This window comes from Lissotriton vulgaris, unplaced genomic scaffold, assembly GCF_964263255.1.
Source record: "Lissotriton vulgaris unplaced genomic scaffold, aLisVul1.2 SCAFFOLD_1850, whole genome shotgun sequence".
Taxonomy (NCBI): Eukaryota; Metazoa; Chordata; class Amphibia; order Caudata; family Salamandridae; genus Lissotriton; species Lissotriton vulgaris.
The window spans coordinates 339119-356145 of NW_028246663.1; the positions used below are offsets into that span (position 1 = coordinate 339119).

General features: G+C 44.1%; 1 protein-coding gene across 1 annotated transcript in view; it reads right to left on the bottom strand.

Moving 5' to 3' along the window:
• WASHC1 (WASH complex subunit 1) overlaps nt 1-17027 on the bottom strand; it is a 472355-nt gene that overhangs the window by 309505 nt on the left and 145823 nt on the right. Inside the window, exon 2 of the mRNA XM_086949478.1 lies at nt 11530-11683. Within this exon, the coding sequence (XP_086805604.1) occupies nt 11530-11669 (140 nt within the window). The 5' untranslated portion in view covers nt 11670-11683. The remainder of the gene's footprint in view (nt 1-11529; nt 11684-17027) is intronic.

The window sequence follows — 17027 nt, forward strand, 5'->3', positions numbered from 1 at the left end:
AATACAGGGAAATATTCAGGCAGCTGAGGCAGGCACTGTTCCAAGGCAATCTTACTGAATATTAGAAAATATAGCAATTAAAAGTTGCGAGAGGCCTACACAGAGAGAATCAGCTGTCAATTACAATGAAATGGAAAACCAATGGTTAAATATATTGAAATAATTAGGTTTGTTATTGGGTTGTTATGACCAATTATAACATCTTTAAGAACAAGCTTCAGGTCTGGGGAAGCAAACCGCAATATAAATCTCGATCGCACCCACACATCAGAGTGTGTGGAGCAGAGAGTTGGGATTCCAGCCCAACTTGCTGCGAGAGCCTGGACTGGAGTTGGGGCTGCAGGACAGTACAAGCAGGCGCAGGCAGAACTTGTGCACTCACCCCTGCCAACCGACATCAACACACCCCACCGCTTGGGACCTGCCCCCGACACCACAGGATAGGGAACTGTACGGGGCTGGGAAGGCAATAGGAGGAGACACCAATTCCACCCCGCAAGGAGCGGCCAGGGCTTTGTGGAGCTATGTATATGCTGCATATCAAAGGAGCCCCCTGAAATAGCAGTGTTGACAAGGCAGCACCAATGAGGCTTGTTGAGGGGAGGGTTGAGCAGAGAATGGGGCTAAAGCATTACGCCACAGTGTCTGGTACCTACAAGAACTAAAAGGTCAACTAGACACTCATAGCAATCCAATGTTAAGGCTAGATCAAGCCTATACCGTTCACTTCTAGTTCTGTGATGGATTGAGTCCTACTGAGCTCTGCTCTTTTGACTATCTCCTACTTTAAGACCCAAATCTTGAGTTTGCACCATCCAGTGATTGTCTTGGACTGCCCTGGCCTAATATTGTTAATATTTTCGTCACCTTAAGTAGCGTGTCAAGTAATGTAACAAATCAAAGGTCACTCACATGATAACTCGCCAAGAGGGAACTTAGGCATGTAACTCCCCAAGCTCTTGCAACTTTTCATCTTATGTTATTTCATCAGTATATGGTTTACCCAGCATCATGTGCTTAAAGCAACCACACAGCAGTACTACCAAGCCAAATCTCCAGTTCATCATTAATAACCATGAATGTCCATTACATTACCTAATGGGCACGTAGCACCTGCCCAAGGGAACCATGCCTTCAACAAGATCTAGAGCAAGAACCTTTGCAAAGTTAAGCTACGTTAAGAGCAAGACTAAATGCATGCCCCGATCACCAAAGCCATCCTATCAATGGCAAGCGACAGAGCTGGCAACAGGCAAGGCAGCTTTAACCATCACAAGAATGAAAAATCTCCTAGCTATCGTAACAGAAAGTTTCAATTCTATTAAGGACTCGAAGGTGAGAATTACGAGGAATCCGTCCCTGTAATTTAGAGTGCACTTGTTAACCTAGGGAAGTATTTCACAAAAAGATAACAACAGCATAAGCCAAAGGCAAGGAAATTATGAACCATCCTATAGCATATGACACCAAAATGAAAAGAAAAAAAACCTTCCTTAAACCAATAAGCAGGTCCAATAACCTGGGTGGGTCATGTTTCATCATAGGATGGGTGAATCCTCACCTTGAGTCCTTAATTGGATTGAAGCTTTCTGTTACGAAAGCTAGGACATTTTTCATTCTATGGCAAGATCCGGAGGCGAGGATTATTCTAATTTAAAGCTTATCAACCACCAGAGCCTCATCGGAGGAGACTGGCTTGAAATAAAACCTCTTGAAGGTTGAATCCAAGCACCAGTCTGCTGCGTTCAGAATATCCTCCAAACGGGTTCTCAAAGCAAAGGCTTTTGAGGCATCTCGAGCAGTGTGTGCACCAAAATCTTGGTATCATTACTAGCATCCTGCATGATCCCTAACACCCATCTTGCAAATTTGGGTGAGGAGACTGCTCGGAAAGGTCTCCTCAAAGCAAGCAACAGTTGCTTCTCCCCATGAGGATGAAGCTCTGTCATCATAGTCTCATAGGCCTTGAGGCATCGTACAACTCACAGCTTGGGTGCCTCAGGAAAAGCTGGATAAGAAATGACACGGGATACAGAAATGACAGTTCATCGAGCAACATAAAAAGTGACCCGGTCTGGAGTAATGGATCTTTCCGTAATGTCTAGGAGTCTGAAAGGAGATCAGACACAAAAGAATGGCCAGTTTGGCCGACAACTGTTTCCGGGAGAGGTACCGGTTACTTGTCCATGAAGATAAGAGGTTCAAAACTTTATTAACGTCCCAAAGGACCAAGTACCTGGGCTCCGGATGAAGGGATAATCTAACACCACATAGCAATTTATTAACCAGAGAATGTTCCATTACTGGTAGACCAGCAATCACAGCGTTGCCTGCAGAGATCGCCAATCTAAATGCATTGACCAATCTAGAAGCCATTCATCCTGAATCTAAAGAGGCCAGGAAATGTAGAATGTGAACAACATCCGGCCTCGCAGGATGCAAACTCTGTTGCAGACACCAGTTTTTTGGTTCAACGATAAAGGCCATTACCAGCTCCGCATCACTCATTAATTCGGAGGTTTTCCTCACTCCTCAGATTATAGCGACATCCAGAAAGCAACGAAAAGCCCTCCCGTGGCTGTTTACTTACTTAGACAGAGAACCACATACGAAGCCAATAAAAACTGCAAACATTTAGCACAATCTGCGCATTTGGAGGCAACTACGCCCTACAGAAATCGAAGGGTTGCCCAAACTCCTTTCTCCTTGGGAGAAAGAAATAAAAGCTGGAATTGAGGGCCTGACCGGGAACAAGGCCCCGGGCCCTGATGGGATCCCCCCAGACCTCATACTGACTCAGGTAGAGATGTGGGCGCCCATTTTAACTAAAGTGATAAACACAGCAGTGGAGTCACGCATGCCTTCATCCTGGTCCACTGCGATAATCGTGCCAATTTTTAAAAAGGACAACAGGGACAACCCACAATGTTACAGGCCTTTCTCCCTCATCGATGTAACAGTGAAAGTCATGGGGAGGGCCATTCTTAATCGGCTTATGGACTGGGCGGATAACCATGACATAATTTTGGATACACAGTAAGATTTCAGGCCGGGTCGTTCAACCTCTGACCAATGTCTCAACCTCTACCTCCTGGTAGCCAAGTACACTGTCGTTAGTGATGAGACGGTGTACTTGGCATTTATGGACCTCACAGCAGCTTTCGATCGGGTCAGTTGTAAGAAACTGTGGGAGTTACTGGGGGCCTTGGGTGTCGACAAAGGCCTGGTCAATATTCCAAGTACTCTGCATCAGTACACCTCAGCCCAGGTTGGATACAACAACGAGGGAGATACCTCTGATTCCTTCCCATGCTCTAGGGGTGTGAGACAGGGTTGCATTCTGGTGCCTTTTTTATTTAATTTATATATTAATGGCCTAGACAAGGCGCTGGGAGCACTAGGGGTGGTCTGTCCGAGGATAGGAAGAAGAGGGATCCCTGTCTTGCTTTATGTGGACGACGCAGTGCTTTTGTCACGCACTGCGCTGGGCCTTCAGCACCTCACAGATGGCCTTGTCAACTTCATGGAGAACCTGGATTGGTCTGCCAATCTCTCCAAATCATATATCATGGAGATGAGTAAAAGGCAATGCAGGAAATTTAATTATAGGATCGGCACCCACTGTTTGGAAAAAGTGCAGGCATTTTCTTATTTGGGAATTTTACTTGATAGCCGCATTTGTTTTAAAACACTGTCAGATGAGAAATGCAAAATTCTTACTAGCTCTTCTGGGGCAATCATGAACTTTGCACACAGGTTGGGTCGCTGGGCACCTGAGTAAATCCTGAATTTGTACAACGCCATCTGTAATACCAAAACATTATACGGCAGTGAGGTTTGGGGCTTCATTGGCCCATCGAGGATCCAAATTGAAGAAAACAAATTCCTACAGCGGCTACTCAGAGTCCCCCAGAGTACACCTTCCCACTCGATTCACGAAGAACTGGAATTGGAATTGGAATTGGAAAGGTTCTTGTATAGCGCATGGCTACTCGGAAGCATCCCAGCGCTTGAAGAATGATGGAAATGCGGAGTTTAGGAGGGGGAAGACAGATTATGACCTAGGAAACAGTAGTGTTTTTAGTTGTTTTCGGAACAACAGAAGGCTGGGTTCTAGACGAAGTGATAGTGGTATGGCGTTCCAAAGTTTCGCCGCGTTTCGGGAGAAGAGGCGATCCCCAGACCGGACTTTATTGGTCCTAGGCGTTATGAGGAGGTTTTGGTGGTTAGAGCGAAGGTGCCTGGATGGGACATAGGGTCTGATCATATCCTTCAGAATGGGGGGGCCGTTCCCATACAGAGTCTTATGTACCAGACATAGGGTCTTGAAGTGGATTCGCTCCTTCATTGGGAGCCAGTGCAATGCCCTTAATGCAGGGGCTGCGGAGGTACGACGACTAGTTCCGGTAAGTAGCCTTGCTGCAGAGTTTTGAGCTATCTGCAGTTGACGGATGACTGAGATGGGGGCTCCCAAGTAAAGGGCGTTCCCATAGTCCAGCCGGGATAGAATGAGGGACTGGACTATGGTTTTCTTCGCGGTCTCCGGCAGCTGGGGAAGAATTTTCCTAATAGTTTTTATTAGGCCGAAACACGTGGCCACTGTCTTTTTCGCCTGAGTTTTGAAAGAGAGCTCATTGTCGAGCCAGAACCCTAGGCTTTTTATCTCCGTTTTGGGGGTGGGTCCGGGTCCCATGCAGGAAGGCCACACGGTGGGGGTGTTAAAAGGCCTTTCTTCCGAGCAACATCAGCTCGGTTTTTCCTCCGTTCAGTTTCAGTTGGGAGGCATCCATCCAACATGCGACTTCAACCAGGCATCTACAAAGATTGTTTTGAGGGGAGTCTGCCTGGGTGAGAGAGACTACTAGCTGGGTCTCACTTACATCAGAGTTAGGATTCAACTGAAACCTCTTATGTTTTGGCTTAAAATATGGATTAACCCTTAAGCGGTTTTAAGCCAGCAGATAATAACAGACTGCATCACCAGGGAGTATTGGTGAAACATCCCCTGGCTTAAATACGTAAGGGAGACCCTCTCATGTCTGGGCCATGCTAATTATTTTAATTACCGGAGAAAATTGGTAGCCTGGGATAAGGCTATTGTTAAGTCAGCATTCCTACAGAAAATGGCTTCCATTAGGGAAGACACGGAGATGACAAAATAGTCGGTGAGAGCCCACCTCCTGGCTAAATCCAGCATAGGTATGGAACCATACCTGTCCTATTTCTATAATGCACAGCACAGATTTTTAATGACTTTATTTAGGATGAAGCTACTTCATCATACACTGGGGAATCCTTCGGGGTACAAAACATCTATTGAGTTGAGGGGCCCCTGCGGTTGCGACCAAAAGTCTACGCAGGATACTCTCCACTTTGTCTTGTTGTGCCCCTACTATGCTTACCCCAGGAAGTTATTTTTAAAGTGTATTTTAAAGAATGCTAGGTTCAAACAGGCAAAGGTGGTTGTTTTTAAAACTGTCCGAAGAGGTTTTTACACTTTTTTGCACTGTTAACATTTTTAAGGATGGTCGCAAGATTGAGAAACACTAAAGATGTTGGATAATGGCACTTGATGTTAATTTTTTGCACTAGTACCCATGATGGTTTTTAGAATGAACTACGTTGGAGGGGGGTTCCCCTTCCGTCATGCTTGTTTTATACTTCCTTTGTTCCATTCCCGGCTTACTTCAAATGTAACCTGTTCAGGAGTTCCAGAGACTCTAATTTTTAGCATGGTTTTTAACTTTGTTACTCGAGATGAATTGTATAGACATCTGTTAACATTTTTGCACTGATTGTATAGGTATTTTTGTATTAGGCCCCAATCCTTGTGATTTTTAATTTGTGTCGCACTTTTATGGTATTGTTGTATACCGAATAAAGTAATTTTGATGATGATTATGATGATGATGACTACATGCTTGCAACAACAAAAATAATCAAAAAATTAGCACTATTGAAATAGCACTACTAGTATTGATTAATCTGGCCCGAAAACAAGTGTAAAACGCTCCTAAACTCATATGTGTGAATGCTGCATTCAGCCTAGCAGAAATGCTTAGAGCTGCCTATTAGCTCCGCTAGCCTACACTCTGGATCCTTCTCATCCACCTCAAAACTATGCTCATTAAATATGTTATTTAAAGCCCTTTGGCCAATCATTTCCGCAAATAGGACATCCTCCACCATTACGGACCAGCCCTCGCGCCAAAATGTCAACACCCATAGAACGTTCAATAGCACTACAGAAGAACCTGGTTACAACTGTGAACAGGTGGAATCCACCCCACATGAACCAAGGCTGACAATCTGCTGATTATATCAATGTGAAGGAAAGATTCCTAAAGGACACCCATACTGGATGGCTGCTAGTTTCAAAAAGGGGACACGGGGAGCCATACTAAAACTAAATACTCTTGTGGAGTGTAGCCCAAGTGGACATGGCGTCAGCTCATGGGTATTCTACTCGCAAGGAGCGGGCCCATACCATCAGACCCATCTGCTGGCATCTCCCACAGCATTCCTAGCTCTTATCTCGACTCAGGGAATCCTGTTTCCATCATCCAGGTTTGCTCTGGGCATAGGACCCATGGTCGACATTGCTGCTAGAAATGTACTTTATCTCACAGGCAAGGCTGGGGACATTCTCAAGCACCCAAAAATGAATGCCTATGTTCCAGGGCAGAGTTGGTCGCCATGAATGGAGGATGGGACACAGTAGCCACCAGGTTAGATCGTTGGGCACGAGGAAGATTACATGAGGACCTAGTGTGGGAGATGCTTAAATCCAGGGTAGGGTTTTCCAGAAAGGACACAGAGAATTTGATCCAGAGTGGCTCATAAATGTTAGATGGTCCTGTGACATTATACAAATTCTCACATACAGTCCACAAACAGCCCACTTGGGAAGAGGGAGACTAAGGAGACCGCAGACTTCATTGTTGAAGGACACCAACCTTCCCTGGGAACCATCTGCCTACAGTAGCACTCTGTAGAGTGGAATCTAAAAACAGCAACATTATCAGAGTATCTCCTTCCATTCCTGGGCATCGGAAAGAAAAGGTGCACGTCTGCACTACTTTCCTATAGGCTTGGAGCCGTCCTCATGCAGCAGATTCAGAAGTCTGACTGGTGACTGAGGAGGACAGGACCACCATCTGACTGCCATTGTACCTCTTTTGGCCAGGAGACCACAATTTCCAACATGTGCTACGGTGCATGCTGACATAAAATCGTGACAGCATCAAGTGCAGATCATAACAGCATTCCCATTTCCAATTGTTCACCAAGGTTAGCCATAAGGATCCCCTTATCCATTTTTGCCAACTTGAAAAGTGCCATTCAACCATGAAGTGCAAAAAACGATGGATTTAGGCCCAGATCTCTGTACTGGGGTGAATGTATGACATTGTTCTGCATTCTGTCCATCAACTGTTGTTTTTTACATTTGTCACCCCGAGGGGAAGGGTATGCTCAGACGTGAGTCCCATGCTCTCCACACCACTGGAGTCAAGCTATCCTGGCTGTAGACGGCCGATAGCCAGAAACTGGTCCTAGGATGCTTGATTCCTGTCCAGGAAAGACATGGCTTGGCAGTTCGGGCTGGACTGTTCCCATGAGGCACAGGGTCAAGGCTGATTTCCATAAGGCCATGTCTGAACTGGGGTGGTGTGGAGCGCAAAAAAACAATGGATTTAGGCCCAGATCTCTGTACTGGGGTGAATGCACGACATTGTTCTGCATTCTGTCCATCAACTGTTGTTTTTTGCATTCAACCATGAAGGGCTGCTTAGACGCAAGTGGCAGCTACATTGTTCCTTTCACATTGAGCATTATTTGAGGGTTACCACCTTCGGAGACTGTTGCGATAAATTACCTTTTTTTGTATTCCTATTTAGTGTTTGAATACCACCTGCATGCTTCCCTTTCAGTTTGCTGCGACACTGTGATTTCACTCCTGTGCTCTGACCACATGCTAACAAATCTTACCAGCTAGGTTCCAGGATACTTCACAATCGCACTAGTGGCCACTAATACGAATTTCCTGACAGGGCTTTGGCACTTCGGTTTTATAGCCTTTGTTCAGATCCAAGGACACTATATCCTGAGCCAAAGGTGACAGTCGTCAATTAATAATTAGCATCACCCTTGGGGTCGGTATGAGCATAATGTAGCCCACGATGACTGTGTAGGATCTGATTAGTCCTTGTCTGTATGCAATACCTCATGTGTCCGTGGGTTAGTGAATTAAACCGTGTTTGCTCACAGCAGACAGGTTATGTTGCTTATCTACAGTTCCACTGTGTTCTCAGCTCTGCTCCCAGGTCTGTCCTGCCTGTGCCATCTCTCCTGCTCTTTATTGCCAGACGATAGGGAAGTGAGGCACCCAAACACTCACATGCAACACCAGGGCAGGGACTGCTATACAAACACATTCCTGGATTCACTTATTGTCATCCAGATTTCTTTTAAGGCCACAAACCACCCTAATCTCCCTTGCTGGGTCTGTTATCAATGATTAGAAGGAACGGCTGTAATCTGCTTTCCTGCAAGAGCCCAAAATATGACTACAACTCTATTGTATTTTGACGTTTTTGGCACCGAAAGGCAATTATTATGCCAATGATCCATCAGGTTTTAATACAGATTAAACCAACAGTCATCAACCTTCTCTCCATTACTACAAGAAAACAAAGGAATAGAAGAGCTGTATTCTGTTCACACGGCTGACCCTGGTACTATCCAAGCAAATCGGTCTCTCCGCATATAAGTTGAGCATGAGATGCTGGGACTTCTCTTTGAGCTGAGTGGCCTGTCGACTGGCAGCTTTAGTGAAGGGGAGCTGGAAACCCACTACCTATGACCTTCCGGCACAGCATTAAGCAGTGCATGGCTTGTTGTACAAACACCACCGTGATTAGAGATGCAGGCAGCATTTTTGGAATATTCTGCATGAAGGTGGTTATAAGAAGATATGATTTGCTCCCAATTAATACCACAAAGACACAAGCAGATGGCTACAATACACAGTCACTTTCTCATTCAATCAAAAGCATGATTGGCATGTATATGCCAATCAACTGTAAAAGGTCCATTATACCCATCTGTACATTGGAGGTTTTTGATATATGTTTTTTCTAGATTGGCCCCTGAGGAAGGGACAGACCGTCTCGAAATGCATTGGGCATTCGTCATTTCAAGTGATCTAATTTCTTCTGTTGAGTAATTTTGTTGTGGCGACGTTTAAACCTTCTGTTGATTGATGTTATTCGATATCATGAAATGTCGACCACTGAGTCTACCCGAAAAAATATGATTTGGTTGAACATGTAAATAACGTGTTTATACATTTTAGATCATACAACAAAATATTTCACTATAGTGGGGCACACCCAGCCCAAGTCGCCTTTTGGGACTTGGCCACTCTGGTCTTTCGACTGGTAGCGGCATGGACGAGCAGGTTATCCTGGTAAGACAGCCGGAAGCAGAGCCACAGGAAGTAGTTTTGGGCAGGTCAGATCGCCCTTGATTGCCAATGCAGCAGACTGGTCTCTCTCGCTCTTTTCTCTTCAAATGAACAGGCACAAGTCACTCAAAACGGAGTGAGCTGGCTAGTGGCAAATGGGGTATCATCTCATTCTAACCATAAGCTGCACGCCGCAAGGCACCAGAGAGCAGCATACATCGGACTAAATGATGCGAGTCATGGAAATCTGCAGCATGGGATGCAGGGAGGAATTGAAAGCGTTCAATTAGGGGAGTGAGAGGGTCTGTGGCTTGAGAAGTAAATATCTGTCTCCAGGAGAGCCTCTGGCCTTTCGGGGCTGTAATACATTCTGCTTCCCAATCACCCCTAAGGACGTGTTGACTGCCACAAATGACTGATTCGCAGCTTCCTTGCCGGTTCTTACGACCCCTCATGCAGCATAAGACCACCAACTTCACCGATAGCTCTACTTTACATTCTTTTTGTGACAGGCCTCGCCGTGGACCTCACAGTCAGCCATGACACAATTCTATTGGTTATAACAGTGAAGCATTATTAACAACATTTTGGGGAGAGAAAACTAAAACAGGTTTGTGCCAATATGGAACAGTTATGGCAAAAAACAATAAAACGGGAAAATGGCAGCCCATAGTGTGAACACATAAATGCATCAACAAGCCTGCACAAACACACATCATAGCACAGCAGTAGGTATTATTTTGTTTTAATTTGTGACCGAACTCATCATGAAGACATATAAGCATGCATGCGTCCCCATGCAGAGGAGGCCCTTTTCTTTTTCGTTTTTACTTTTCGTTTTTTTATTTTAACTTGACAGGTGCCCATTTAGGAGCAGAAATTAAAATTAGATAAAGTGTGTGAAATCACTTTCTCAGAAAGGAGCAACCTGGTAGCAGCATTTGCTGCTGGCCAATTAAAAAAGAAACAAATCTGAAATAAAAACAAAAATGAGATAAAGAGGAAAGCAGAAGTAACAGAGGAGGGAGGGGATTCAACTAAACACCGTCAAGAAGTAGTGAGTAACATGGGGCAGGAAACAAGGCAGGAGCTGAGAGAAGGACGTTTAAGAAAAAGAAATACAGGAATAAAGTCGAGCAGAAATGTGAGGGGCAGGGAAGCAACAGACGAGCTGGGAGGGAGTGGAGGGATAACAAGGAGAGCACAGGGGGCAGAGGTGGAAGCAGCACACAGGGAGATAGAAAGAAAACACATGCACCGTGTCACAAGTCTGCGACTATAACCAGCGTAGGGATACAGTGCATCCAACCAGAAACTATGCTCAAGGGGAGGGACAAACATACAAGAAGAATAAGAGCAAATGAGCTGGACAAGAAAGCCAACTCAAGCAATGGACCTACCCCAAGTCCACTCTAAGTACGGGTATTGTACAATAGGCCTTTTGAGCAGTTAAGCTAAAGCGGTCTGTGGGAGAAACCTAGAAGTACTCAATCTTCTACATTTGAGTAGGTCTGTAATCCTACTCAATCTTCAAACTACGTTACCGCACTATTACAATCACTCCCGTCTTATAGTCCCATCGATCACCACAGGAATCCCTCAGATTATAATAACAATGGTAGTCCCCCCCAAGCCTCAGTCTTGCCGCACCTTTATACGAGAGCATTGCACTGCGCCCAATCATTTTTCCCAATCACTTTCATTGGACCTGCTCTTCCTGTATGAATGCAGGTGGTAAAGGTCAAAATGCAAACTTCCATTATTGCTCGTCATTAGGCTGTTATCTCATCAGCCCTCTTAACACAAACTGTCATCAGATCACTTCCTATACATTGGAGATCCAGGTCATCCACTTTCACAAGGGCATGTGCAAATCTGTCAAGCTTCCCATGAAGGGCTTCAAACCTTAGAAGGATCATCTGCCCTCTCATGAGAGCACAGACTCTTCTTCTGGCTCCTTCACTCTGTAAGAGGAGTGTCTCATGAGGGGAAGGCCAATTTTAGATACGACAATCAAACACATACTCTCAATTCTATCAAATAAATGTCATTTCGGCTTTTACCTGGTAAAGATGTCACCAGAAACTTTCTGCAAGTACTGAAGGGCATCAGCAATCTGTTGAATCGCCTCCTCTCTGCGCAGGTCTGGTTGGATCAGAAGGATGGAGTACGCTTGCCCATCAAAGAAGTGCCTTTGAGGCATTGTGCTGCATGGACCTATTGGAAGAAAGAAAGAGAAGAGGTTACCAAGAGAGCAGCTACTTCACCTAAATACCAATGCATGCACCAAGTATGAATACGCAAGGTGTATAATCTATATTAACATTTTGTTTGAAGATGCTACACGTATACAGGTGGGAATATGAGACTGTTGCCTCAACATCTTCAAATGAGTATGCTCTTCTATTTCCAGTTCATTAATGATGGTAGCGATGGGCCAATGTGGCATTGCAGGAGATTATACCAAAAAACGGAAGACAAATATAGGAATTTCAGACAAGCAAAAAGGAAACAGATATTCAGATATCCGCTGGAACGAAATATTTTTGAGCATTCAGATATGCAGCATATACATGCAATACATACTGAACGTCAAGAAAGTAATGCGCAAAAATTAACTGGTAACGGTTTAACCAGATTTCGAGGGTCAACACATGCCTAATTAGACACTGCCAAAAGTGCTACAAATTGAGCCCAGTAAATGCACTATCAGGGAGTACCTTAGTTTGTATGTATCTGAAGAGCCAGCATCCTATTTTGCAAATCTGCTATCTCAAAGGGAGAGATCTTTATTATATTGATTGGGGTCAGCACAGTGGTGCAGATTCTGAATTTCCCAGGTACTGGTGGCTCCTTGGGATCACCAGCTACTGGTTTTACCCTTGGATTATCGGACCAGCCTATAATGCGCTTTATGTTTGGTGTCAATTTATAAAAAAATGTTATTATTTTTTTTTTTTTTAAATGGTCATGATGTCCGTTATAGTGTTTATGCATTTTTAAAACAGAAGTAAGATGCAGAAAGTCGATGGATGGCTTAGGCGCAATAGGATGGCCATGATCATTTTGTGGAGTTGAGGGCTGGAGAAGTCTGTAAGTGTATCAGAAGAAACTTCTTTTCCGTCGCCCTTAAACCGACCTGTATTTTTATATATGAATATTGTGATGTTTATATTTGTGGATCTTTCATGGACGTTTTCTGAGACAAATAAAGACATTTGAATGTAAACACTGAAAACAATGCAATTTCAATTCCGTGCACCTACACTGCCTCAAGGATAACTATGGTAATCTTTACGCACGATCTTGAAAAAACGTTTTGGAAAACATCAGGCAAAAAAGTCAATACCATGAACAAAGAGAATAGATTCAATTATAAAACGTGTTCACTTGAACTGTATGGTCTGCACGATTAGCACTATCTCAAGGTTGGTGGGTTGCATTGACTTTTTAGGTCTAGCCTGACAGCACAGCTGTGCCCAGACCTTATGTGATCAACAGAAAAAGGGCTTTAAGAAGCTCTCATGAGAGGCAGGATTTGGCCATGTCCTCATGGTGATCTTACTCCTTATAGGATCATTGGCAGGTGTTGTGTGCTTCCATTGGAAAAAGCACTTTTATTACAAATAGTTTGCTCAGTAGAGTAGGCTTGAGTTGGTTATGGTGAAAAGTCAATGATGATAACGGATAGGTTCCTTGGAAAAAGTTCTGTCAGATGTCTTAGGTCTGATGGGTTTATTCAAAAAAGTAATGATAAAGACAATATGCTTGAATTCCTTATTGTGAAAAGCATCTATTAAACCAATACACAGAGTTAAAGCCTGTGACAGAAGATAATGTGTATTTGCGAAGGACACGTTCATCCAAGTGATGGGTCTCTGGCTCTGAAATAACAGATGTTTATTGTTAACCAACCCAATGGTACTCATTTTATCGACCTTGGAATCTCAAACTCCGCTTTCCCAAATCCATCCCACATTATCCCCACTGATCCTCGCTCCATCCAGGCGATCTCCTTCTCCTCAAAGGGTCCACTGATCTTGGGTCAGGCAGCAGCTGGTGCTCCAGTCTTGTGTTCTTGATTCTCCTGTGTGATGTCTCCTAACCCAGCATGGGAGACAGGGGTATATTTTACCCAACATCTTGGCTCTGCATGTACCATTCACAATTTTACCTATATTTCACATGGATTCTATTCTTAATTATCATTTTGTTACTTTTTCGACATACTTCAGTTCCAACTTCTTTACCCACTCACACATGGGCTGGCCCTCCAATATCATTACCTTTTGCGATTTATTCTGTATATTGATATGTGCACATTTTCTGCAGCCCTGAAAAAGTTCAACGGACGAAACACGTGTCAGCTGCTTCTGCTTTTTTTACATTCTAAGTGTTAGACCTGGCACCATTGGCGTGGGTCTCCTCTGCATTTTTTGCCTTTGCTTCCTGTGTTTTTGCTGTGTGTTGGACTTTGCTTTGCTGGTCTATATGCTTTGGGCACTTTGCCAGTGCTTTTCAGTGCCAAAGGGCAGGTGCTCTCTTTGTAAATTGTTGTTATGGATTGGTGTTTCCATGATTGGCTGATTTGATTTACTAGTCAGTCCGTAGTACAGTGCACTGTGTGCGCACAGGGCCTGTACATCAAATGCGGCTAGTGGGCTGCAGCACTAATTGTGCCACCCACATAAGCAGCCTGTAAATGCCTGTAAATGTAACTCTGGCCTGCCATTGCAGAGCCTATATTCAGGCTAGTACTGCCATGTCGACTTGGCAAGTGTACCCATTTGCCCTAACCTTCCCTTTTCTTACATGTTAGTCACCCCTAAGGTAGGCCCGAGGTACCCCTGTGGGCAGGGTGCAGTGTATGTGAAAGGTAGGACATGCCCTGGTGTGTATGGCATGGTCCGGATAGTGAATTACTCCCAATTTCATTTTTCATATTAGAAGGTTACCTGTTCCCATAAGATAGAACAGGGAGTTTGCTTATAACATCTTATAAACATATCTACCCATGGGAACAAAGAAGGAAAATTAAGTTTAGTATGCCTGAACTCGGAATGTTAAGATTCATCTTTTAGTGAGGGTGATTTTTTCATTTTGTGCTTGAAAATACAACTTTTAGAAAGTAGGTATTTTCATGCATAGCCATCCAGCGTGCATCTGCTAGGTTTGTGTATTGCATGTCTGGCTTTGGATGACAGGGGCTGGGGAGAAGCAGTGGCTACAGAGAGTCTGATGAGTCAGGGCTGGGCTGAATAAACTCGGGTTCCATTTAGAGTAGGGGGATGAGATTTCCTTTCACCTGAATGGGCCTGGTCTGCCTTTCACAATGCTGTCTCCACCTCCTGCGAGGAAGCCGCACCTTAGAGGACAGAACCGGTTTTGACCAAGCACAGGGTCTCTCTGCCACCAGAGAACAAAGGATTTTGCAGTATAAATATTGAGGCCCAGACCCCAGAACTTTAGATCACTTCTGGAAATCAAGAGAAACCTGTACCAAGGAGAAGAGCAGTAAAAGCAGAGGAGGAATACTGCCCAGTGCTGTTTGCTGTCTGGTGTTGGCCTGCAGTGGCAACTTGTTAACAAGCAAAGGCGAAAAGGACTTTGCCGTTTGCTGTGCCCCCTGCTTGAAGAAGATCTCCAAGGGCTTGAAACTGAGCTTGCCTCCTGTTCTGAAGTGTGAAGGACACAACGACTTCACCACCAGCTCCCCTGAACTTCCTTGCTGGGAGTTCGGACATGCAAAGAGGTGCCTGGTGTGGTTTTGGACTTCTAGAGATTGTTTCGACTGGGAGCTGGAAAAATCAACACAACTCCGAGAAGCCTGACACGTCCGTACCAGTCGAAGAAACCATCGCAGCACCTGCCACGGCTCAAGAAATCGCCACACGGCGCTTCGAGTGCAAAAATATCCGAAGTCCGAGATCACCGTACTGATTCAGATGCAAGCCCTGCTGTGCAGCTGCAAAAATCCACACAACGTCCCGGATCGTCGCGCCAAGTCTGTCGCATAATTGGGGGACACAGTAAGAAACCGACGCATCCACCCCCACGCAGAAAGAAATCGACGCATCCCCTCCTCTCCAATAAGGAACTGACACATCACTTTCCCTGTGCAACAGTAAGGAACGAACGCATCGCCTCCCCCAGAGCAGACACATCGCCTTCCCCGAGTGTAAGGAACCGGCGCATCACCTTACCTGGGGCCCATTTTGCTTGTTTGCGTGGCGTATTCAAAGTGTTGCATCTGCAATTTACTTTGAACTGAACTATTTCTACCATCTGAAAGTCATATTTTTATTACTGTATTGTGGATTTTTGTTGTGTGATCTTGTTTTGGTTTAGATAAAGATTACTTATTTTTTTTAACTGGTGTCGAGTCCATTTGTAGTGTTTTCATTGTATTACTGCATATGTTCTCAAATACTTTACACACTGCCTCGTGCTAAGCTACCAAGGAGCAGGGGTTATTTTAGAAGTGTATCCCCTTACCCTGACTAGAAGCACGGGTCCCTATTTGGACAAAGGTACCTACCTCTGCCAACTAGAGATCCCCATTTCTAACATCAAGATATTGGAAATTTAGAGGAATAAAACCATCCATGAGAAAAGAAGAACACTATGGACCATACAAATGAATTTACCTCAGTTTACTTGCTTTAATTGGTCTTAACTATACAGACTTTTGTTGTGTGCTTCAGTACCTATTGTTTGTTCAGTTTCTGCCAAGGCCATTGCCCTAAGAAGACATACACCCCAAAACAAATTTAATATGAATGAATATTACATTGGGAACTCTTACAAATGCAACAGAAAGTGGTTTTACGTGGTGAACTGTAACACATACAATAAGGAAGCAGCTTAGATTGTGATAAATATCATAGTAAGGGACGTTACATTTTGAGATATTTGACAAGTACAATAGGTGATATTTATTTTACACTCTATGACAAAAGAAACAGGAAGAGGTTCAATACATATGTCCCTTTACTTGGGCTGCAATAGAAAATGCTGGTCATCTCTATAGAGAGAAATTTGGTCTGTGCCAATGCATACTTTGACACTTCCTTAAATGCTGATGGGTCTCGACAGGCATACACCATGTGGCCCTAAGTATTTGTTTTCATGCTAAAGTCAACAGGATTGTTAAACTGATTATTAAAAGTGGCGACAAAGGCACTAGGCCTCTTATGTTACATTGTGGCAAAGACTGTAGCTTAACCTTTTAGATTGTGAAAAGACTTGTTTTTCAAAAGGCGCATATATGAGAATTGCTGGTGTTAAAGACTAGAACTTGACAGTGTGTAAATTGTCACACAGTACCCTCACAGATAAAGGAAGCAGACCACATTTACATGGATAGTTGACACCACCCCCGCCTATGATCTTTCTATAGGGTACCTCATTTGCAATTCCACCTGAAATCTTGTAAATATTTGTCATTCTGAGTATATGTAGTTGTGTGAGATAACGTACTTTTCCGTTTTACAGAAAAGCCTTTAATTGGACACAGATTTACTATTTCAATTTTATTTCTTTCGTCCTCATTTACCTTGGA